General features: G+C 42.2%; 1 protein-coding gene across 9 annotated transcripts in view; it reads right to left on the reverse strand.

Annotated features, from left to right (window-relative positions):
• Positions 1–25,936, reverse strand: part of VPS13D (vacuolar protein sorting 13 homolog D) — a 254,700-nt gene that overhangs the window by 199,125 nt on the left and 29,639 nt on the right. For all 9 annotated transcript variants that reach the window (XM_047723620.1, XM_047723617.1, XM_047723616.1 and 6 more), the window contains 6 exons: positions 22,825–25,038; positions 21,533–21,684; positions 17,644–18,675; positions 14,354–14,444; positions 12,700–12,826; positions 10,688–10,868 (listed from right to left, as the gene is read on the reverse strand). In XM_047723620.1, the coding sequence (XP_047579576.1) occupies positions 10,688–10,868; positions 12,700–12,826; positions 14,354–14,444; positions 17,644–18,675; positions 21,533–21,684; positions 22,825–25,038 (3,797 nt within the window). The remainder of the gene's footprint in view (positions 1–10,687; positions 10,869–12,699; positions 12,827–14,353; positions 14,445–17,643; positions 18,676–21,532; positions 21,685–22,824; positions 25,039–25,936) is intronic.

The raw sequence follows: 25,936 nt of genomic DNA on the forward strand, positions 1-25,936 counted from the left end.
GTAACCAGACAGCCTCCGGCTCCCAAAGTTCCATGAATTCATGATTCTAAAACAACTGAAATCACACAGAATATATTCCAGCACCATGGAGTTACACTAGAAATCGATAACAAGATTTATAACAAGATTGGAAAACCCCCAAATATTTGGAAAGTAGACTACACACTTAATAACCCAAGGGTCAGAGACGAAATCGCAGGGAAACAGAAAAATATTTTGGCCTAACTGATTAAAAAAAAAAAAAGGAGCATATTCAAATCTGTGGGACACGCTTAAAACAGTACTTAATGAAAAATGTATAGTATAGTATTAAACGCCTATTTTATGTAAAAGAATAAAGATTAAAATCAGTGACCAAAGTCTAAGAAGCTAGAAAAAGGAAAAGCAAAATGAACCTAAGTATGTAGAAGAGGAAAAAATAATATAATGCAGAAATCAGTTATTTAGAAAACAGATGGATAATTTTTAAAAATCAATTAAACATTTATACAACAGGATACCCAACAACCATAGAGTATACAATATTTCCAGGTGGACATGGCATACTCGTTGATAATATGCCTGGGCCATGATACAGGACTCGATAAGTTAATTATTTGAAAAGGCTGATAAAACCAATGAACCTCTAGCTATACCAATCAAGAAAACAAAAATAGTCACTATCAGGAAGGAGTATGGGACATTGCTACAGAACCTACAAAAAATTTTTTTATTATTTTATTCATTTCAGAGAGAAAGGGAGAGAGCACAATTGAGTGGGAGGGGCAGAGGGAGAGGGAGAAGCAGACCCTCACTGAGCAGGGAACCTGATGCGGGCTTGATCCCAGGACAGCAGGATCATGACCTGAGCAGAAGGCAGATGCTTAACCGACGGAGCCACCCAGGCATCCCCACCAGAACTTACAAACATTTAAAAATAAGGCAACCTATGAACAACTTCATGCCAACAAACTGACAATTTAGATGAAGTGGAGAGATTCCTTAAAAAGCACATGCACAGGGGCGCCTGGGTGGCTCAGTGGGTTAAGCTGCTGCCTTCGGCTCGGGTCATGATCTCAGGGTCCTGGGATCGAGTCCCGCATCGGGCTCTCTGCTCAGCAGGGAGCCTGCTTCCCCCTCTCTCTCTGCCTGCCTCTCTGCCTACTTGTGATCTCTCTCTCTGTGTCAAATAAATTGATAAATAAAATCTTTAAAAAAAAAAAAAGCACATGCACAGGGGCGCCTGGGTGGCTCAGTGGGTTAAGCCTCTGCCTTCTGCTCAGGTCATGATCTTGGGGTCCTGAGATCGAGCCCCGCATCGGGCTCTCTGCTCTGTGGGGAGCCTGCTTCCTCCTCTCTCTCTCTGCCTACCTCTCTGCCTACTTGTGATCTCTGTCTGTCAAATAAATAAATAAAATCTTAAAAAAAAAAAAAAGCACATGCACAAACCATCTACGGCTAACATCAGATTTACAGAATGTTTTCCCGCTTAGATAAGAAACAAGGCAAGGGGATCCCCTCTTACCACTTCTATTCAACATTATGCTTAAGTCCCTAGTCTGTATAAAAAGACCTACAGGTTGGAAAGGAAAAAAATACAACTCTCTTATTCCAAACAACATAATCATCCATGGAGAAAATCCTAAAGATTTAGGACAAGTTTAGCAAGAATGAAGGGTAAGAGCTCAACATGTCAATATATGAAAGTTAATTATATTTCTCACACATTCAATAAGCAATTGGACATTGAAATTTTCTTAAAAATTGATTATCATTTACAATAGCATCAAAATTTCAAAGACCTAGGGATCAATTTAACAAAAAAGATGTGTGAGATCAGTAACACAATAGTGAGAGAAACTGAAGTCCTAGTTAAATGGAGAGATATACCACATTAGAGGTCCAAAGATTCAATATTATTAAGAGATATATAGGGCGCCGGGGTGGCTCAGTGGGTTAAGCCTCTGCCTTCGCCTAAGGTCATGATCTCAGGGTCCTGGGATAGAGCCCCGCATCGGGCTCTCTGCTCAGCAGGGAGCCTGCTTCCCCCCTCTCTCTCTGCCTACTTGTGATCTCTGTCTGTCAAATAAATAAAATCTTAAAGAGAGAGAGAGAGAGATTCAGTGCAATCCCAATCAAAATCCCAGCAGATTTTACTGTAGAAAGATTCTAAAATTTGTATGGAAAAGCAAAGGTCCTAAAGTAGCCAAAACACCTCTGAAAAAAGAACAAAGCCGGAGGGCTTACACTACCCAATTTCAAGACACGGTGTAAAGTGACAGCTGTTAAGATGGTACTGGCATACAATTAAACACAAATCAAGGGAACAGAATAGAAAGTGAAGAAATATACACATCCCTGTATGGTCCACTGTTTCTCAACAGATGTGCCAAGATAACACAACGGGAAATGAACAGTCTAGAAACGCACATGGGGGACAAAACAGCTCCCCCCTCACTTCATACAATACACAAATATTAACTAAAGGGACACCTGGCCGGCTCTCAGTCAGTAGGGCATGCACCTCTTGATCTCAGGGTTGTGAGTTCAAGCCCCATGATGGGTGTAGAGATGACTTTAAAAAGTAAGAATATTTAAAAATAATTTACTCAAAATGGAAGAGATCTAAAATTATAAAACTTCGAACAGAGGACATAGGAAAAAATTTTCGCCACCTAGTGGTGGACAAAGATTCCTTTGACAAAACACAAACAGCACTAACCATAAAGAGAAAAAATTGGACTTCATCAAAATGGAAAAACTTCTGCTTTTCTTTTTTTTTTTAAAGATTTTATTTATTTATTTCATAGACGGAGATCACAAGTAGGCAGAGAGGCAGGCAGAGAGAGGAGGAAGCAGGTTCCCCGCTGAGCAGAGAGCCCAATGTGGGGCGTGATCCCAGGACCCTGAGATCATGACCTGAGCCTAAGGCTCTGAGCCTAAGCCACTGAGCCACCCAGGCACCCCCGAAAAACTTCTGCTTTTCAAAGAATAGTGTTAGGAAAATGGGAAAAAAGCCATAGACTGGGAGAAGGTATTCACAACACATATATCAAAGGGCTTGTACCAGAATATACAAAGAAGGAAAGAATATCAATTCTACACAAACTCTTCTGAAAATAGAAAAGGGAACACTTCAAATTCATTCCACAAGGAAAGCGTTGCCCCATTACCAAAACCAGAAGAGGCATTATTTTCTATCCCAGAAAAGAAACCTACAAACTAATATGCCTCAGGAACATAGATATAAAAATCCGTAACAAATCAAGAAAACTATAAAAATATGCGCATAATACGTAAATGAATGAATTGGCTGTTTTCCAATAAAACTTTATGTACATGTGTATGTAGGTGCATATTCTCACAGGCCATATTTTGCCAACCCCTAGAATAACTGAATGCTTTTCCCCTATGATTGGAAACAAGGTGAGGATGCCTGCTCTCACCCTTCCATTCAACATTGTCCTGGAAGTCTTAGTGTAGTAAGAGAAGAAAAAGAGATGAAAGGCGTACAGATTGAAAAGGAAAAAGTAGGGGCGCCTGGGTGGCTCAGTGGGTTAAGGCCTCTGCCTTCGGCTCGGGTCATGATCCCAGGGTCCTGGGATCGAGCCCCACATTGGGCTCTCTGCTCAGCAGGAAGCCTGCTTCCCCCTCTGTCTTTGCCTGCCTCTCTGCCTACTTGTGTTCTCTCTCTCTGTCAAATAAATAAATAAAATCTTAAAAAAAAAAGAAAAAGAAAAGGAAAAAGTAAAACTCTATTCAAAGACGTGATCATCTATGCAAAAAATCCTAAAGAATCTCCAAAAAGTAACTGGAACTGGTAAGTATATCTAGCAAAGTTGCAGGGTGTAAGGTCAGTATCTAAAAATCAATTTTATCTCTATGTATACTCTACAGAGAATCAGAAATTGAGACTTTTTAAATATCACTTATAACAGCATCAAAAATATAAAATGCCGGGCGCCTGGGTGGCTCAGTGGGTTAAGCCCCTGCCTTTGGCTCAGGTCATGATCTCAGGGTCCTGGGATCGAGCCCCGCATCAGGCTCTCTGCTCCGCAGGGAGCCTGCTTCCTCCTCTCTCTCTCTCTGCCTGCCGCTCTGCCTACTTGTGATCTCTCTGTCAAATAAATAAATAAAAATCTGTTTAATTAAAAAAAAGATGTTTTAAAAAATATATATATAAAATGCCTAGGGATCAATTTAATCAAAGGTGTGTAAGACCAGTACATTTAAAACTATGAACACTCCTGAGAGAAACCAAAGACCTAAATAAATGGAGAAAATAGGCCACACTCAAACAAAAGACTCAATAGTACGAAGATGTCAATTCTCCGAAAGTTGACCTATAGATCCCATACAATCCCAGTCAAAATTTCAGCAGGCTTTTAGAATCAGCTTGTCAGTTTCTCTAACAAAGCCTGCTGAAATTTTGATACAGAAACTGACAAGCTGACTCTAAAGTCCACACAAAAAAGCAAAGCATCTAGAATAGCAAAAACAATTTTTTAAACTTTTTATTCTTTTGGAATGATTTTTTTTTTTTTAAAGGTGGCTCCATTCCCAATGTGGAGCCCAAACACACCAACTTGGAGATCAGGAGTCACGTGCTGTACCGCCTGCACCGGCGAGGTGCCCTCACCAGAACAATTCTGAAGACAGTTCCTTATAAAGTCAACCACACAGTTACCACCTGGCGCGGCAATTCCTCTCTTCGGTCTTTCCTTAAGAGAAATGAAAACATACAACCACACAAAGATCTCAACACAAGTGCTCACAGCAGTTTGATTCACTATAGCCAAAAACCTGAAACGACCCAAATGAACATAAAGCGGGTGAATGGATAAACAAATTGTATTACATTCAACGGACAGAATACTACTCGCCAATAAAAGGAAACCACAAGGCTGCTACTTACAACAATATGGACGGATCTCAAAAGCGTTGTGCCAAGTGAAAAAAGCCAGATACAACTATGCAGTGTGATTTCATTTATAGAATATTCTAAAAAAAAAAAAAAAAAAAAAAAAAACAGAAAAGAAAAAATGGCGGAACTATTCTGACGGAAAACAGACCAATGGCTGCCAGACACAGGGATCAGGAGACTGTTTGCCTAGGAAACAAGGAGACTTTGTGGGTAACAGAAATGTTCTAAAAATCTGGATGTGACTGGGGTTCCAAGACTATACAACTGCTAAAACTCATTGAATTATACTCTTAAATTGCTTAATTTTACTGTAAGCAAATCATACTACAATAAAGATGACAAAAAGAACAGTACACTAATATAATGAAATGTTTCTCATGTATTGATCAGTGAAAATACAGATTACAAAACAGTGAGAACACGACAGTCTTAATTTTCTACTTAATTACATTTTTATTGATTTTATTATCTATAAAAAACATTTATTACGGCAACCCTGTTGGGGCCCCTCACTTTTGAGAGCTTTTTCTGGAACTTCACTTAATAAACTTCTATCGCTTTACTCACACACAAAAAAATTACTTTTTAAAAAGAAAAAATATAGCCTTTATAACATAAAAAAGCTCTTCTTTGTTTGGTGTTAAGCACACAAGTCAGGAGAATTCACAACACAACAAATAGTGTTTTTACTTTCTAACCGTAGATGATTTGTTGGTATGGTCTATCAACCCATGTCTATTGCCTGTTTGCTTTGTTCTTTGAGTAAATTTTAGAATTACAAATTAACTCATATTCACTGTAATGAACTTAGAAGGGAAAGTCAAACAAATAGAAGGAATCTGATATCAGCGTAACATCACTGCCAGAGATCAAGGCTGTTACCATTTTGGCAGGTTAGTGCAGACTCTCTGAATGGGAGCTCCGAAGCCTGTCTACCCGAATCGAATCCCCGCCCTGGTCCCTCAGAAGTCTGGCCAGCCTGGGTAACTTGTTAGGTCTCTGGATCTCCCTCTCCTTACCTGCGAATGGGAGGAATTGTAGGCCCTACCTTCAAGAGCCGTTGGAAGGACAAAATGTCCCCCACCCACGTGTGGCATGTGGAAGCACTCATCTAGGAGCAGGCAAGTCGACTGCAAAACCAATGCACTAAAACTGCACAGTCCTACTCTTTCAACACGCCTTAATAGTTCCATGTTACCCGTATCCCCGTTAAGAGAAAAGCTGAATCATGAGTTAGCCAGAGTCCCAGGCAAGCAGAGTTAAGAACCACTGCTTCCTGGGGTACCTGGTTGGTTCAGTCAGTTAAGCATCTGCCTTTGGCTCAGGGTCCTGGGATCGAGCCCTGTATTGGGCTCCCTTGTCAATAGGGAACCTGCTTCTCCCTCTCCCACTCCCCTGCTTGTGTTCCTCTCTCTCTCTCTCTCTCTCTCTCTCTCTCTCTGTTAAATAAATAAATAAAATCTTAAAAAAAAAAAAAAAGAGTTACTGCTTCCTCACTGATGAAATGGCAATAATGCATCTGCCCACCACTCCCTCACTGGTTATAATCATAACTAATTATATTTTCTGCTGGGTATTATCATCTCACTAAAACACGCGCTCCATTAAGGCAATCACCTTGTCTTCCTTGTTTTCCATTACGTTCCTAGCACTGGCAGACTCTGACAGATCATTTGTCAACGAACATTCACTAAATAATTCACAGAAATGAACAAACAGGTTGTCACAAGGATCAGATGGGACATGTGCGAGCACTCTGACAGCTCCTGAGCATCATGACTACACCACTAAGCGAGCATACAGCATACTTATTTTGTATCTCCATTTTCCTCTAATATCGGAGTCAGCAGAACAGCAAGAAGAACTTGCTACTGGTGAAACAGTTTCTACTGGCAACACCCAGGCTCCAGATTCTTGTACCAAGATTTCAAAACTCTAATACCATATCTTCGCTCCGCCAAAATTCTGCACTCCCAGTTGCTCAGTAAATAAAGAAGTTTAACAAATATTTGAAACAACATGTAGAGCATAAGATGCAGGAAAACCGTATCGTGCTTCTGGAATAAAAATAAATTCACACTTGGCCCAGTCGAGGTACGTGATGCTCTTATAATTTCAAACATCAAGATTAAAAAGAAACGTCAAGTGCTACTCCATCATTATTTACAGACCCTGGAAAATACAAGAATAAAAAATCCAGCTTCAAGTCAAAGGCAGAGCATACCACCTGTCATCAGGAAAAAGGTATTTAAATTTCAACAGCCTCAATTTTACCAGCAAATAAAAGTACATCTTTAGCTCTCTCCATACATCTAAGTATGCAAAATCTTAAACATAGGTGGTTCAAACAGCTAGGATTAAAGATCTTGAGATCAGCTTTTCCTCAGAGTCCATGCACTTGGCACTGTTCAAAATGGAAGGTCAGGGCGCCTGGGTGGCTCAGTTGGTTGAGTGACTGCCTTTGGCTCAGGTCATGATCCCGGAGTCCTGGGATCGAGTCCCACATCGGGCTCCCAGCTCTGTGGGGAGTCTGCTTCTCCCTCTGACCTCCCTTCTCGTTCTCTCTCACTCTGTCTCTCTCTCTCAAATAAATAAATAAAATCTTAAAAAAAAAAAAAAAGGAAGATCATTCCTTCACTACTTGTCTTATCTAACTTGGTATCACAAAAACTTCAAAGATTTACCTGTTTAATTTCTGCCTAACCCAGGAAATTAAACCCAATTACACACTAATGTACACTGTCTCACTTCCTACCCCTAGTGACTCCTCACAGTACCACTGCTGCTTAAACCACACAGGTGAAAATAATCATGTTAAGGGTACATGATTCTAATCGGCAACATTTATTAAAAGTATCAAATTGAGAGTCATAAAAATTTTTCATCTCTTTGACCAAACAATCATTTACAGGATTCAATATTATAAAAATAATTCAAAAAATGAAAAAAAAAAAAAAAAACTAGGTACACAATGCTATTCAAAACTGGAAGCAATTTAAATGTTAAAGAGCAAGGAAATGGTTAAGTACACTGACTTAGATGGATTATACAGTTACCAAACAGGATCACTAGGAAAAATGCAAAGCAAAATGGAAACAGATTATGAAAAAAGGTTAATACGATGGCTTTCAAAAGTGCATGCATAGGGGCACCTGGGTGGCTCAGGCATTAAGCGTCTGCCTTCAGCTCAGGTCATGATCCCAGGGTCCTAGGATCGAGTCCTGCAACGGGCTCCCTGCTTGATGGGGAGCCTGCTTCTCCCACTCCTACTCCCCCTGCTTATGTTCCCTCTCTCTCTCTGTCTGTCAAATAAATAAATAAAATCTTTTTTTTAAAAAGTGTATGCGTAAAATTAACACATTTTACATTACTGTATGCTATTCCTCAATTTAAATGTTTTTTTAAAAAAGCATAGGGAGGTGGAATTAAAATTTTAAAAATTATTTTAAAAATAAGAAGTAAAAATAAAAGGCATAAGTAGATCACAAATATAATGCCATTTTGCACCATTATTGGTGCAAAATAAAAAGGTTACCCTGGGCCAGAAATCGTGCTTGGAGAAACTCTTACACGTGTGCACTAAGAGACATAGTACACAACAGCAAAACACTGTAAACAACGAAATGTTCAACAGGAAAACGGATAAATCTGTTCTACACGCAATGAACTATAACACTGAAATTAAATGTAAGGCAATCACGTGTAACAGCCTTAATGTTTCTAACCAAATGAAAATGGAAAAAAAAAAAAAGCAAGCAACAGAACATTAAACACAGCCTAATACCATTTTTTAAAAGATCAAAACAAATGAAATAAGATGTAATATGGGAACTTCTGTTTGAGGGATCACAAGACCCAAAAATCAGGAGAGTAGTTACCTAAGGAGTTGACAGCAATGAGATGGGGAAGGAACACATGCAGCGGCATTAGCAATGTTGTAATTTTTATTTATTTCCCAAATGTGCGAAACTGACATGCTAGAGATATTCTTTTATATGTGTCAAATACTAAATTTGTTTTAAAAGTTTCTGAAGAGAAAAAAAGTTACATACTCTATGATTACAACCATGGATATATGCATAGGGAGAAACTTAAGAAACAATGAAAACAAATTAAAATATACCTGGGTACTAGGACACTGATAAGATTGACCCTTTTTTCCCATAGTCCCTATAATTTGTGCTTTTACAGATAGATAGATAGATTGATCAACTGATTTTTTTTTTTAACTAAGTAGGCTCCATGCCCAGTGTGGAGCCCAACACAGTCCTTGAACTCACAACCCTGAGATCAAGACCTGAGCTGAGATCAAGAGTCAGAGGCTTAACCAACTGAGCCACCCAGGCGCCCCTGTGCTTTCATATTTTTTAAAAATTATATTCCCTCAAAGATATACAGGAAACAGGTAACATTAATTATTTCCAGGAAGAGAAACTGGGTGATTGAGGAAAAGTAACTGAGAAGGAAACTTTTCTCCAAATGTCCTTTTACATGGATTCTATATGAAATCAACATGAAACATATTCAAAAAATTTAAATAAAATTAAATTAAACTTCTTAAAATGTTGTCACTATAAAGACAGCACCTATTTAATTATAATCTATTACTTAATGAAGCTTAAAATAAGTAAGTTTTACAAAGGACTGTACCATAAACATTTGCTGTGGTTCCCAAACTCTGTGCCAAGACACCATAAGACACTGCCACGCAGGTCCATGCTGCCAGGACATTTCAAATTTTTGAGACAAACACATCAATCGTTGGACACTGCACATACTAGACTAAGGTAGTTCACGTTCAACGTTAGGTCATGCTACTTTCCTTTCAATGACATGGCACCTTCGCAAAGCAGGGTCTCTGGCGGCTGCTGCGATAAAGAGTAGGGCCATGCGACAATGAATGAGCACCGTCATGTCCTGCCTGGTCCTAAGTCTGAGAAGCTGAAAGGTGCCCAAGGGCACTTACATCCCTACTAGCAAGTTATTTATTTACAAATGGGATAAAAATATAACTCTTTCACTTATACGTTATTTTTTAAACAGCTACTGAGTCATTAAGACTTGTGTACGTACTTGTTTAGACTTAACTACTTTTTTTTTTTTTTAAGATTTCATTTATTTATTTGAGAGAGGATGAGCACAAGTGGGCTGGGTGTAAGGCAGCGAGAGAAGCAGACTCCCCACCGAGCAGGGAGCCCGATGCTGGGCTCCATCCAGGACTCCGGGATCATGACCCGAGCTGAAGGCAGACAAACGCTTAACCGACTGAGCCATGCAGGCGCCCCTAGACTTAACTACTTTTTAAATGGAAAGACCATTAGGTGTGTCTTTGGCTGAGGACGTGCTGTGGAAATATTTCCAAAACACCAAGAGAACCATGAATGAAGAAGCTAGGAACCGCTAATCTATTTGGAAAAAAATCTCTTTATTTAACTGGTATGTTCCTTGGAAACACTTTCCAAGAGAAGTGTCTCCACCGAAGTACTAAAGGGGACCAGAAGTCTTCAGTGTTAGCCATATATTCCGTTTATCTTCTTTAGAGGAAGCTAAAGCTGAATCTTAGAGGCCATTAACACATGACACGACGAAGGAGGAACGGAAGCTCTCCAATTACAGAAAGACTCCTGTAGATCATCGGCTACATGGAGGACACTAGTAAGCATAAAATTACCTAAAGACCTTTCCTTTTTGCAGTGAAATTTTCCAGACTTTTACTCTAGAGGCTGAAAAGTTCTATTGATCAGTCAAACTGGAAAAGCTACTTGGGGAAATGAGCCTTCCTACCGTCTGCCCCTCGATGGCGGCTCGCTGGCGCCCCAAGACATCTTGCAGCTGCGTGAAGTGCTGGACAAAGGCCACCACCTCGGCCTGGAAGCGCTGCGTGTGCACATACTGCACGGAGGCCATCTGGAGGCTCACTCGCATGTCGTGTTCTCTCCGGAGCAGCGGGTCAGGCCGGCCGTATCTGGGAAGAAGCGCAGAAGCGTGACTAGGGAGCCAGACACAAGTCAGCACTGAAAGAAAACAGGCTCACGCAGGGGTTTCCCCTAGAAAGCTGCTGTAACTAGTGAAATGCCACTCTGCAATCCGGTTTGACATAGCAGACCCCAAGAGTCGCTCTTCTCCAGAGCCGCAGCAACACGCTGAGGATGTGAAATGCAAGTCTGGGATGACGACCACGGCTGTGAACAGGTGGGCAGCCGCGGCGCAAGCCTCCCTCTGGATTCCAGAACTCTCCCAGCAGCCACCTACGGCTCACACCTTTCACTAGCGTTCTTTCCCGGCCTTTAGGGAAAAGTGATTCTTCCCGCTCTAAGACTGTAACGGTATGGACTCGAAAGATAAAAAGTACATCCAAGAAACAAGGGCGAAAGAACATTAAGCAACACAATCAGTGTTTCTGGGGAAAACTGTCTCCTGGAGGCAGAAAGCTGTCTTCTTTTTGCTTCGTGAAATGGAGGCCAAAGAGGTTTAGCCTCTACATTCCAAGACATGTTAGAAAACGTTTATGAATGGTTTTCAATTTAAAAGCCATGGCATCATTTAATAAATTATACAGGACACAGTCCCAGGGGCAAGAAACTCACATTTGCTTAAGCACCTATTTTGTGCCAAGCAAACAGTTAGGACTTTTATATTAATTATCCCACTTATCATAGAATTACAGCACTTTGGGCACCTGGGTGACTCAGTGGGTTAAGCCTCTGCCTTTGGCTCAGGTCATGATCTCAGGGTCCTGGGATCGAGCCCCGCATCGGGCTCTCCACTCAGTGGGGAGCCTGCTTCCCCCTCTCTCTCTGCCTACTTGTGATCTCTGTCTGTCAAATAAATAAATAAAATCTTTAAAAAAAAAAAAAAAAGAATTACACCACTGTGGTAGGTAGTAATATAAACACGCCAATCTACATTCTCAGTAGAGTGTGATATACTTCCCCCAAAAATGAAATAAAAAGTCCTCAGACATCTTTGGGGACAGTTTTCTCAACTCTAGTTAAACATGAGAATCACTTTAGCAAATGTTAAAAAAAAAAAAAAAGACTTAAAATAGAATATTTGCGGGCAGAGCTTGATATCTATTTTTTCCAACAGCTCCCCAAATGTTGAAAACCCACCATTTTAAACTTTCAGCCTTCTGAAGAAACCATTCTTTAAAAACTACATAGGTCCCAAAATGCCTTCTAAACTCTAAAACAGCAAAAATTCAATATAGATTGTCTTTATACAGAAAAAAACGTGTAATATCATTTAACATCCACATCTTCAACAACTTTTTCAGGCTGAAATCATTCCAGAACCTTGAGAGCTAGATGGAAACTGATCTACCTTTGTCCCTTCAATGTCCCTTCGATATTGAGATAGAAAAACCGATTCGTGGAAATTAAGTGACTTGCTTAAGGTCACATAACGAGCGAGCGCAAAGCCGGCAGGAGAGCCCAGGCTTTTGAATAACCACAATTATTGTGGGGCACCTGGCGGGCTCAGTCAGTGGAGCACGCGACTCTTACCTCGGGGTTGTGAGTTTGAGCCCCAGGGTGGGTGTAGAGATTACTTTAAAAAAAAAAAAAAAAAAAATCTTAAGGAAAAAAATTTCAATCCCACGCCATCTGTTTATGAAGACTGAGTAGCCGCTTCACACAGATCAGTCTTACTATAAATCAGGATTCCCTGCAACTAGATCATGTCAATTTTACCTAAGAAAGTAACATTTTCTTAAACTTTTATTGTTTAGCCAACAAGAATTCGAAATAGCAAGCAAATGTAACGAAATGTCAAATGAGAAAAACTGGCATTTTTACTTAAAAGTCTGGAAGATGAGCGCTTCTTCCCCACTGGTCGTGAAGCGCTCTCTGTAGAATTCTCCGTGCGCTGTGAGGTCACTCAGGGACAGGCTCCCGATGCTGCCCTGTAAGGCCAGGTCTCCGTCTAGGAATGTTAAAATTAGAACACATTCTTATGTATCCATTTTCATCCTACACCTTAAATATGTCTGGCACAAAACCGACAAACACATGCCTCCGACTTTTCACTATTTAATCAAATTAAATGTCAAAGGCAAATTTTCATATTCCAATCCGCCCACCAGTAACATTTTCCATATCATTTCAAACAGTCTCAGTGCAGAAGTCCAAAGAGGTTGAAACAATACAGCAATATCATACTTTACCCTTTAGAAGGGGAGAGAAATTAAATGCATAACAAACTAAAGGATAAAACATTTCTAAAAACAAACAAAATGGGATCCTTTCGGAGATTAAGACCATTAACTGGAATTAGTGAAACAGCAAAACGTCTATTAATTGTACTGAGGAGAAAAGAATTAAGGAGGAAGTGTCAGAGATACATCAGGTATTCAAGAAACATTAGGTGGGTGTTAGTGTGATTTAATTTAAAAAAGTACAATTAATGAGACAGACACTGGAGACAGATTTAAAACTATTCCGGTATTACAAGAGTGAAACCCCTTGAAGGTGGAAAAGAACAAAGAAGGATGGTAAAACGTGTGCAGCTGGGATGTGAACCTATGATGAATCATTCTTTATACAGTGTGGACATTAAAAAGCGAGACTGAGAAGAGTTGCTTCCATAAAACGAGTTTTATCGTCATAATTAGCACTACAGAGCAATGACTTCGGTGTCTATGTTCACCATGGTAGCTCAGCTCTCAGTGAATTGAAGACGTACTTATATCTGGCCCTTGATGTCATCTAACAAAAAAACCCAAATTTCTCCCAATTTTAAAGACCCATCTCTTCTGAGCTTTTATAAATTAATTGAATTTACATCAGGCATGAAATCTCAATATCACATCATTCCTTTCCTGAAACACATTCTTATTTACACTACAGAGTCGACATCTGAGCTGTGGTCTTCCGTTATTTCATTATCTGCTCTCTGAGGAAGGACTAGTGCTTTATTCACACTTCATAAACGTCTTCTATTTAGAACTTGATGTAGCTGATCCCTTGTGTTCACTAACAATTTCAACCTGCAGAATGCCAGCTTTGCAATTTCCTCCCGCCTAAAACCATGCCCCTTACTGGTGGCTATTACAGCAACAGAGAGAACATATACCCTGGTTTCCTAGGTATAATTATTAATAATGTCCCCTTTCACTCTCAAAATGTCCCGATCTGGACAAAAAATTATATAGTCACCCTAGAGAGAGTTTGTTAAAAACACAGATAGATGCCAGGGCCCCATCCCAACCTAATGAATCATATTTTGGGGTGGGGGAGGCGGCCAGACACATGCATTTTTGGCAAGCTGGCCACATGATTCTGCTCCCTAAGCCAGTGTTTGAAAACCACCACCACAAACCACAGCCAGACCGAGAACCACAATCCAAGCCACAGATCCCTCACCTTACTTCGCATGTGAAGATAAGTACATTTGTGAGCAGGAGGTCCAAATGCTTACCACATTTTGCAAGTTTGATTTCTCCCCACTTACCAATCATTTCCAGGTGTGCTGCCAATTTGGACACACTGGCTTTAGCAAGCTCACTGGTGGTCTTATTCAGCACGAGAGAGAGCGAATGAACCTAAGAACGTGGGAGATAAAGCAAGGCAGATCTTACTGGGGGAGAAAAGGCATGAGTCAGGTAAATAGCAGAACCAAATCTAGGAAGATACAGTAAGGGCTCGGGAAATATGACGGGAACACTTTTGCGGATGCCAATTTCATTTTAGCTTTCTTGATCCATCACACACTATCAGAGGAGAGAGTTAATGAGAAAGGGGCTCCACAGGACAACCTAAAACCCAGGGCCCACAGCGGCATCTCTGTGCTCACCTCATCTGGACTTCATCAGTGAAACGTGTTACATTATAAAACAATCGTTCTCATTTTTGCATTTATCGTATTACGCTATTCTGTAATCACTCAGAGAGCTTCATTAAGTCCTACCCTAAGAAATCTGTCCAAGCAAAATGATAAATATGATTTAGAATCCTGTTTAATGACTAGACAAACATTTAATAGGGCCTCTGCTGACCAGCTGGGACTTGGCCTAGGAACCAGAGTCCAAGATCTTCTTTTTGAGGGACGAGCCGAAACAGAACAATGCCAAAATCCTCGGTCTTAGGAACCACATTCCTTATAACAAATAAATCCTGTACTGTAACACTGTCATTTCAAACAATCAAAGGACTTCTATATCTAGGATGTGTTGAGACAGGTGCCTTAGCATCATCCCCGGGGAGTAGAGATCAGTTGGGGAGAAGGAAGGAGAAGGGAAAAGATGGAACCTCAATCCACACACACTACTTCCAAGCACCAGACTCAGCCCTGCATCTCCAGGGCCTGCCACTAAGCTTGTGCTCCGTAAAGTTTGATGAATGAACGATAAGGAGCAAAAAAGATGGGGGAAGAAAGAAAGAAAGAAAATAATACAAAGAAAATAAGAAGGAGGAACATTTGTAGAGGAAGGCAGAGAAAAAAGGAGGGGATTAACCTAGGTGTGGTGGCCTTGGAGGCCGCAGAAAGCTTGCTGACACAGACACATAGGTCTCAAGGAAACCAGATTATCATGAGGGAGGGAAACAAAGCCCCTCAGTCACTTAATCACCCAAATAACAAATACAGTGGGGCTAATAAAAATGCTTTGATTAGAGGAACCCAGCTGTCACCCCCTGACCCCACTCTTAGCACAAATCCTAGTGTCACTGCATACCCTCGAGCACGACACAACAGGAAGCACCCAGAGTGACCCACGAAGTGTGAACCAGAAGTTGAACCTGAATCTCCAGAGCTTACTTTCATTTCTAAAATGAGAAGATCAAAGAAGTCAGGTGCACCAGATGGAAACCAAAAGACACATCCAGAACGTGGGACAGTCTACAGGACACTAGCCCAGTTTCTACAAGCCAGTGGCAAGGCGGGGAACACAGACTGGTTTTCTTTATTAACAGAGACTAGGAGCTAGGATAGCAAATGTCACATGTGACCCTTATCTGAACTCCCATTCAAAAGAGTCACATGTCCTTTTATTCGCTCTTCCCCCTTTTGTAAACCAAGCGAAGCATTCCAATGAATTGCAGGGATCACAGGGAAGACATGAACTTTCTTAACCATTCATTTCTCTATAATCCACCAGTAAAAGGGCTACTCTGAGATCATCAGAAAGATCTGATCACGGACTGGTGAGTGTTACAGAATACCAAGAAATTCTCATTAATTGAGTTATAAGTGGTCAGGGAAGAACATGTCTACATTTTTGAGAAAGGAACACCAAAGCATGAAGAGGTAGAATGACAGATCTGGAATTTGCTTCAAAATACTTCAGCAAAAAGAAGAAAGGAATAAAGTCAATGGAAGTTCATTAAACTATGTGTGTTATGTTTGAAAATTTTCACAATAAAAATGTTTTCAAAAATTCGAGAACAGCCCATTGCCAAGGGGCATTATCCCGTGTTGTTCTCCTATGAAGCCAGCTACCACTACCTGTGCAAAGCCCCCTGGAGCACTTCCACACCCAACGCCATAGCGTTCCTGGGGCTGTTCACTGCAGACACCACGAGATGAAAATTACAGCCGCAAACATATCAAGTCCCAAACAATGACCGAAGCCTCCCCAGTGGCCATTCATCCGGCTAAACAGGAGCTGGAGTTTCTCAGAGGGCTGCAGCGGCCCTCGTCCATAGGCACTAAGCAGGAGAGGTGACACCGGTTCGGGCCAAACTCTGTCCTGAAAGCTCTTCCATTTCTAGAGGAGCGCAGCCTCCCACCAGCCAAGGAAAGAAGAAGGTAGCAACTGGATTAAACATGATTCTCCTCCCTGACGGCTCCCCGGCAGCCAGCGCCAGGCCACCTTTGCCACGACAAGTCGCCGAAGAACGTCACCCTCCAGGCACGGATGGCATCGGCCACAGCAGGGGGCCTCAGGCTCTGGGTGGCTGTCTCTCGGAGGACGTGCCCCCAAAGGGTCCACTGCATTTAGCTGCTTCCCCATCTTCCGGGCTAGCACACGGAACAGAAAAACCTTAAAATCAAACGCGATCTTTTTTATGTGTTTTTAAACATCTACGCTAGGAGTACCAACGATAGGTTATAAATCTGGTAATCCACATGACAGCAAAAAAACACACAAGTTCTTGCTTGCTGAATGCTCGCTTCACGCCACACACTGTGCACAGGGCCCTGCTCGTGTAGTTCTCACCGAATCCTTGCAGCAGCCCGACGACGGTGGCACCGCTCAACACCCCCCAGTTCACTGATGAGAAAAATGGGGGAGAAAGAAGTCAAAAACCGAGGCCACACTGCCAGAAGATAGAGCAAAAGTGCCAGGACTCCAACCCAGGCAGTCTGATGTGAGACTTCATTCTCTGTGGTTGCCCTGTTGCCTCAGTGAGAGCCAACGATGTCCTGAGTGAGCAGGGACAGAGGACCAAAGCCACATTCTAGAGCAGCTACTGGGTACCAGTCACTCAGCTACGCGCTCCACATACCGTACCTCACTGAGTTATCGTAACCGAACAGATCACCAGCAACCTGAGGCTCCAAGAAACCAGAGTGTTCCACCAAACCACACAACCCAAGGAAAGACAGGAGCTTACTTACCTGCCTCCAGATGGGATTTATGCTAAAGCCTTTTCTAAAATATTAACGGACATCCGAAAAACTAAATATAGCTCCCCTGTCAATAAGATCTATTCCCTAGGATAAATGAACAGTGACTACATTTACGTAAACAAAGCAAAATTCACTCTGAGAACTTCAAGGAGCCAAAGGGGGCGTGATACCTTGAGATCCAGCTTGGTGTTAACCGGATCCTGAAGCTCAGACTCCAGGAGAGCGTTTGGTTCTGACTTCACATTTTGCAGAATGTCCTCAGGCAGCACCTTCATGGCGTGGTTGTCCGCAGTGGAGCCAATTCCAAAAAAATCTAGTATCACGACCCAGGTCTGCAGCGTGATCAGCACATCCAAGCAGTTAAAATCGACATCAATGTTCCGGTTAACTCGATTATAACTGGAAGAGAATTCTGGATGCTTCTTATCCACCAAGAATACATTGATATGTACCAAAGAATCATCAAACTTACTCTTCCCAGCAAGTATCTTGGGCTCATCTACTGTTGGAGAAGGGGGCGGGGTCAAGGGATAGTCTTTGTCTTGGACTTCCTTTTGCTTCTTCCGGGAAGCCGAGGTGGGTCTCTGATACAACTGGAAGACATTAGGAGCTTCTTCCATGTGGGAAGGGAGCGACCGAGGCATGTCGGGGTACTCCACATTGGATACGGAAGGACAAGACTGAGAAAGATACTCTTTTTGTGCTAAACTGGATGGCTTAGGGGCTCCCCGAGACACCATCAAGTTCTTGTATTTGGAGTCTGGGTTTTTCTCCAGTAAGTCTTCCATCAGCAGAGAGCGCAGGGCAATCTGCACAGATAGAGTCTGAGGGTGGGCTTTACTGAATTCCACCTCAAAGTCCTGAAACTTTAAGCTCACGAGACCCTGGGCCCCCAGAGTCAGATCTCCACTTAGCTGGACTTGAAGCTCTGATATACAAAAGTTGGCTTGAATCTGGGTAAAAGATTTGACTTCCTTCAGAGACAAGGACTTTTGAGAAGAGTTAGAAAGGCTGGAGTGGCTGAACAATCCATTCTCCTTCCTTTCAGTGGAAGGTTCTCCACAGGTACTGAGGGAAGGCAGAGGAGAATTAGGGCAAGGTGAGGAGGTAGCACTGACTGGAAATTTATTCAGATCTTCACTATACACGAGATTGTCCAGCGTTTGTAAAACCTGCTCATATACATGCTTTGCTAACACCACCTGCAGTCAAAGAGAAGAATTCAGTTATTCCACTGCTACCACTGATCGCACTCCAGTTTTCAGAGTTGACGTTTATGGGTTTTCCCTAGATGCTTTAAATTAGTTAACAGCAGGGACTATCCCTTCTGTTTCTTTTCTGTCCTTAACCTCTCACTGGCCCATGTCTACTGACTAGGCCATCTCCCTACCTCCTCCAGCACCTCACAAAATAATCTTTCCACAATCAGTGCTCAGTAAGTACTGCTGACTGTAAGGCCTGAATCAGTAAAATCACTCTTTCTACCCCTACAAAAACAACCGCAGAAATTGATGGGAATGCCGTCAAGAGTCCAATGTGGTGATTACCACAGGACTGAGAAACAAGACTCATGGTTCTAAAACTCGCTGATCATCCCCGGTTAGTGTAATAACCTTTGTTTAGTTCAGCTAAACAGAAAGTGCTTTGTAATGATAATAATGATAAGCCAAAATCACTTATGTTTCCTCTCCCATTACTTTGCGTTTAATTACAACTTATTAAAAATATTTTCACACAAGTTTTTTTATATACTTAAGGAAAATTTTTTAACAGAGGAGTTCCAAATGGATACAGAAATGACAGAATTGGAAAGTGATGATTTAACAGCCCCAGTCAACTCATGTATCCCATCAGAGTTGATCCATGGAAGCCCCTGTAGGGAGGCCTTTACAATGGACAGATCGGGTTCTCGCCACCTGCACACAATCACCAAGTCCAGCATCACTAACACAGAGACAACCAGGCGTTATGTGCCGCTTGATATAATGCAATGTGACGTACGCAGCCCCCACCGCCAAAGTGTTCTGGCCAAGAAAAAAAGAACCTGAATCCAGTTCAACCTGTAGAGTTAAGGTACAGCTTATAGGAAATGTGGGAGAACAAGCTGAGTGATGCCATAAACGAACAGCCCAGTCCAGAATGCGGGATAATCTACAGGGCAACTGCCCTGCCTCTCAGAAAGCAATAATGGGGTGGCGGCGGGGGGAATGAGAAGAAACTAAACACAGACCCACACAATATATTATGGAAATGCAACGTACAGGGTCTCATTAGGATCCTGATTCAAACAAACCAAAAGTGAAAAGAAATTTTTTTAAATAATCAAAAATGTCTCTGAAATCTGAAAATAGATTAAAATTTATTATGTTACCAAGGAATCCTCATTCGGACATCATAATACCATTGTAGTTACGTAAGAAAATGCATGTGGACCATAGAGATACCTTCCAAATATATGGCAGTAAAAATGGTATGACTCTGGGATTTGCCTTAAAATAGTTCACCAAAAGGGGCACCTGGGTGGCTCAGTTGGTTGAGCATCTGACTTTTGATTTCAGTTGAGGTCATGATCTCAGGGGTGTGAGATCAAGCCCTGAGTCAGGCTCTGCACTGGGCGTGGAGCCTGCTTGAGATTCTCTTTCTCCTTCTAGCCCTCCCTGCCCTCCCCCTCCGCCGCCAGAAAAAGGAGAGAGAGAAATGAGACAAATGCAGCAAAATATTGATAACTGCTGAATCTAAGTGATGGGTACACGAGGTTCATTAAACTATTCCACTGTTGGGTGCCTGGGTGGCTCAGTTGGTTAAGTGACTCCCTTCAGCTCAGGTCATGACCCTGGAGTCCTAGGATTGAGTCCTGCATCGGGCTCCCTGCTCAGTGGGGAGTCTGCTTCTCCCTCTGACCCTCTCCCCTCTCATGTTCTCTCTCTCTCTCTCATTCTCTCTCACAAATAAATAAAATCTAAAAAAAAAAAAAAAAGATCCCACTGTTGTGTATGTTTTAAATTTTTTATAATAAAATCTTTCTAAATTATTGAAGTTATTAATTATTAAATAATAATTTAAAGAATTATTTACAATAATTTTTGGACGGTTTTCATCAAAAATCACAGTAAGCAAATGGTAACCGTAAGAACAGTAAGTCAATACAATCCAACAGAATTCACACTATGTGCTAGATTTAAGATGAAAACGTCACCCTAGTAGCCACGACTGGGAATGCAAAAGCTTATCCAGGATGGGACAGCCTTGGGGAAAGTTCTCTCAGCCAGGGACCCGTACCCAGGAACCACTGAGGTCAAAAGGTACACATGCTCTGTGAACAGGACTCTTGAGTTTCTCCAGAGCAGATGCCAGATACAGACTAGTGACCAGTTACTGCCCAAGGCTATGGCCCACTGTCCCAAGATCGCCTGTCCCTGCTGTTTTATAATGATATGCTCTTTGCGCTCATCCCTATGAAAGCAGGAGAAATGACACTTTTGAAGGAAATAGAATAGCTGTGTATACATACACTCGCGACACACACAGATATACTCACTACACCCAAGGGCGTGTGCGTGTATATACACACACGAAATCCCTGTCCGGGCCCACTTCATTTCAAAGAGGGCAAGACTAATTCTCCCTTGAGAGGGTCTGTTAACGGCTCAAATAATCAGATTGTTTTACAGGCTGAGCCAATATGTGAAAAGAGTGACAAGAAATGTGTCCTCCTGGGAAAGACAGGTTCTGAGTTTTTAAGCAGTAACTCTGCTTGCTTTTGAATGGCAACAGAATTAATGATCTGCCTCCTCTCTCTGCAGAACTCACCGTTCTTCCATGTGAAGAGGGTCAACAAGACTGGTTCCCCAGCGATGAAAGGACACAGTGAAAAGGCTCCACATTCACAGAACAAGTTACCAACAGTAATAGGCAGTCACAATGTGTCCTTGAATTTACATATTTTCCTTCTAACATTTTATATATACAAATGATGTAACAAGATACGAACATATTATTATGATATAAAGTAAATATAGGACTTCAACTACCCAGACTTGAAAATCAACACATGTTTACCTGAACTGGGTTGACAAATTTCCCTTCGATCTTCATGATGCTAGAAGTTCCTAAGTCATCTGGACTAAGGGAGAAAGTCAATTCAGATTCTCTCTCTATAGGGATCTTCTCCAGTTTAAACTGAATGGTGGTGTTGTTCAGGATGTGAAAAGCTGGCATGACAGAGAGAAAATGACAGATTGGATATACTAATATTTACTGCATTGTTGCTGAAGTATAGGGTGTATAAAATAGAGCCTATGAGTTACCCCTAGACCCAAAGGGCAAAACAGCTGGCACATGGGGTCTATGACTGAGTGCAAACTCATAGCAAGACCCAGACCAACGCATAGCAAACAGAGGTACAACGTAAATTTATACACAAAAAGAAACAATACATTTATGACGTGCTCCGTCTGGTGGCTTCAAAACACAATGTGGTGAACATTAATCCAGGCCAGGTCTCTAAGCTTCTCTTAGCCTCCCAAGCCAGCATTTTCCAAACCAAACTGCTCATTCTTACCCAGCTTTCAATGACAGACTGATCCCTCTTGCTGGGCCGACATCAAAATCAAGAACAATATCAGGTTCTAAGCGAACACCTTTTATCCCAAGCAGAGAAAGCAATCTTTAGGTCAGGATGTAAGCAAACTGGCAAATCCACATCTGAGAACCACAGACGGAGAAACCCTCTAAGGCATGAATTTCTTTACCGATAAGGAGAGCCAGGCTGATGTCTGTGGATGCCAAGGCTAATAGATTGAAGTTTTGGTTTTAGCAGATCAGATCGAGAACATAAATGGAGGCATTTTACTCCTAGAACCCTGGACCAACCCCTTACAGAAGATGACAGAATACTGAAAGGAAAATATCATACCCACAGACTAAATTTCCCATCCCACTTTTGTCAACCCCCTAGCTATCTTGGACTACAATATTTAACTAGCAAAGATCTACAGCTTAGAACTGAAAAAAATCAGATGGATTTCACCAAATTGAATAATACTCTAACAGACCCCAGCCTTTGAAGCATCCCCGTAAATGGGCATTCATCCAATATTAAGGGAGGCCACTTTAAAAAAAAAATAAAAATAAAAATTCTTATTTTGCCAAATATGGTATCCAATGGGAACAACTGAAAACATACCAACCTGACAGGAAGAATCCTATTAAAATTCTATCTAAAATTCAATTAAATATTCACTGGGGATAATTCTGAAAGAAAAAGTTTTCATTGTTGTTTTATGCAAAGTACCACATACACCGGGTTTGGAATCTTTTGACAAAATGAGACAAAAGATTTACACTCTCACCTTGACCTCTATGCAAAGATTCAAAGAAATCATGTCGGGTGAAATGAGCTTCCTCCTGACTGGTGACACTGGCAGAGCCAGAAGGAGAGCAAAACCCCCGGCTTTCTTCGGACCCAGGACCCTCTCTGCCTGCCAACTGGGTGCAGTTCAAAGAATATAACTTGATGTCTTTAATTTCTACCCGCAGACGGTCACTTCTGGATTCATCGTCTCCTGACACAAAATTCTGGATGAATATTTGTCCTAAGTGTCCCACCAACAACTCGGGACTCCCAGGCTTCCGAGGGATCGACACAACAGGGGATTCGATGTTTATGTTCAAGATCAGCTTTACGGTGTCAGAATGAGACCCAGCGAGGCCAAACCCATACATTTCATTCTCTTCTACGACAAAGGATTCCCGAGTCTTCCTTGGCGTTTCGAAGAGTGACACCATCTCACTGTACTCGGCCGTCTTGGTAGCCAGTACCGTAGTGACTTTGGTAGCTGCGCTTTTCAGCATACTTCGAAAATTTTCTTCCAGCTCATCCATGGACAGCGTCAACTCCTTCAGAAACTTGGCAGAGTGGTTGTAATGCAAGGAAGCCATCTTGAGGTTGAGAAGACACTCCTGTTTGGATTTCTCAACAAAGGTGAAACTCAGAGCTTCACTCACGGCGGCGTCTTCCATCCTAACAAATACAGATTCAAAGTAGCCAATGTCGCTGATGATATTTTCATAGCCTATGGAATTCCCAATGCTGACAACGTACTGGTTCTTAACGTTCTCTTGAGTCAAATCCATGAGCTGCAAACAACCGAGAGAACCATTCATGTCAAATGTGCTACCCATTGAGACGTTAACTTTGGTGCTGCCGATGCTCGCAGTTGCAATCTTTCTGCCATATTTCTCGCCATTTGCCATCCCTACTGTCCGAAGGAGCAGTAAGTTAAGCCTGTGGATTTCCACGGCAACCTCGGTGTTCTGTTCATATGTAGCTTGGTAAGTTCCTTCTTCCCTGAAGCTTCTTTCAAAATCAGTCATCAAAGGCTGAGGACTCAAATCATCTTTTTCCTTGGGAAAAGATTTCTGAAGAAAACCAATCAGCTCCACAATTGTCTCCGGATTTAGGATAATATCCAGATTATTCACCTGTAATGAAATCACCTGAAGAGTGCTGTCCAAATTCATCGACGGGCACTCTGAACTCACAAACTGATACTCCAGTTTGATGAGGGACTCCTGTTCTTTGGTGAGAATTCTGTCAAGTGAAACACCAGTAGCCGATGGGTCATTCAGTGTGGCCGCACTGGTGAGGTGGGCCGCGTTGGATCCGGAGACAGGAGACTGGGCCCTGCTGTCCCGGAGGCTTCCTGTTGGGACATCGAAGCTCAAGTTCTTATGCGAAGCCATCAGAAGGTCAAAATCAGCACCGTACGTCTGCATCGTGTCCACCAGGAGCAGTCCGTGGACGGTCAGGGAGACCTCCACATCGTAAGGCCTCTTCACAAAGTGAGCATTGGTCCCAAACACCTTGAGCACAGAAATGTACCGACCGTTGCTTTCCACACCAAGCTGCATGCAGTTCACCTTAAACTCGGCCAGGAGGAGCTGTGACTCCACCAGAACCTCCCGGGTATGCTGCTCCAGCATCACAAAGCTCTGGGTTAAATTCATTACTGAGTCCTGCAAACTGCCCCGCTGCCCACCTTGCGGAAAAATCTTCTCCTTAAACTGAGTGTCCGAAGTCTTCACTTCTGGGGTGGTCAGGAGAGCAAAGCAATTCTTCAGAGCAGATATTTTCTCTTCATTGATGTGGATTTTCAAGTCGGGGAGGTTGCCTGAGAGCACGGCTCCGGGGTACTTGGGATCTGAAGTATAAATCAAGCGACGTTCTAACTGGAGGTGAACGTTGAACTTCTCAACCACGTGCGTTGGTCCCACGTCAATATCCTGGACGTGCTTCCAATTGTCCTTCACTCGTCCGACCATGATCTGGAGGTCCATGAATGACAGGGAGTACCTCTCATACATCTTCGTGCTCATGAGATGTGCCTGCAGCTGCTCTGCACTGAATTCCATCTCAGCAAATGGCGCTGTTTTCCCTCCATTACCGCTGCTTATCTCGGGAGGGGGGGTGCTGGGAGGTGTGGCAAGGGGCGTCTTATACTCGTCATCACTAAACTGGTCCTCTTCAGATGCTAGCCCATCCCCACTTTTCCTCTTGGAGTCATCTGCAGACAAAAAAGAGAAGATGCGAAGTATACGTCTGCTCCTTCATTACTCTTTCCTTTAACGTAACGATTAAGCAAAAAGAGAAAATCAACCAACCCCGATCTAAAAAAATACATGGATGAAAACTCTAAGCATGATATTCTGATCTTACCATTTCTTCAATGTAAACTTGTCTAGTAATTGTGAAACCAGAACGCAAGAGAGGAAAGATGGAGGCCTGCTGACAGCGGAACACAGGTCAGGGAGCCGAAACCATTGACCTACTTCCCCGCCCCAGCCACCTTCTGCTCTCCCCAACCATTCCTACCTCACTCTCAGCTGTCTGTTCACCTTTCCCTGTATCTGTCTATGTGCTCATCTGGTCCCCTGCCACCGAATGTTTCAAAGGAACCCAGGCCTCACCTGTCTTATTCAACAATACCCCGAACGCCCAGGTCAGAGCTCACAAGCTCACAGCGTCACACCCAAGCCTGATTTCACAATTCAACCCTTCTCTTCTACAGACTTCCACAGTCCAGTCTTTTACTGCTCAGGGCTGAGACAACTACAAAATCACACCACTGGGTTCTGTCACCCACGTCTCTGCTCCATGTTTACGGTTTAAAAGTTCAAGTAGGTGCTTTCCGTGGTGTGAGATCCCTTTCTTCAGATCTAATTCCCTTTTAACATTCCCCGTGGCACCAAACTTTCCCACTCCTGTTTGAATCCTCTACCTCTTCTCTTTTGGGTCTTCTCAGTGAAGATAAGACTGAGATTATTTGAGAAGCTTCCTCAACCTTTTACCCCATGAATCCTCTTTCTTCTTGCCCATCTCAAGGTAAACGATAAATATTTTTTGGATCTAGTAATAGTAATGAAATCACCTTCCAGGAGTCTCTTTTTATATGGGTCCCTAAT

The sequence above is a fragment of the Lutra lutra genome, chromosome 4, assembly GCF_902655055.1.
Source record: "Lutra lutra chromosome 4, mLutLut1.2, whole genome shotgun sequence".
NCBI classification, from domain to species: Eukaryota; Metazoa; Chordata; class Mammalia; order Carnivora; family Mustelidae; genus Lutra; species Lutra lutra.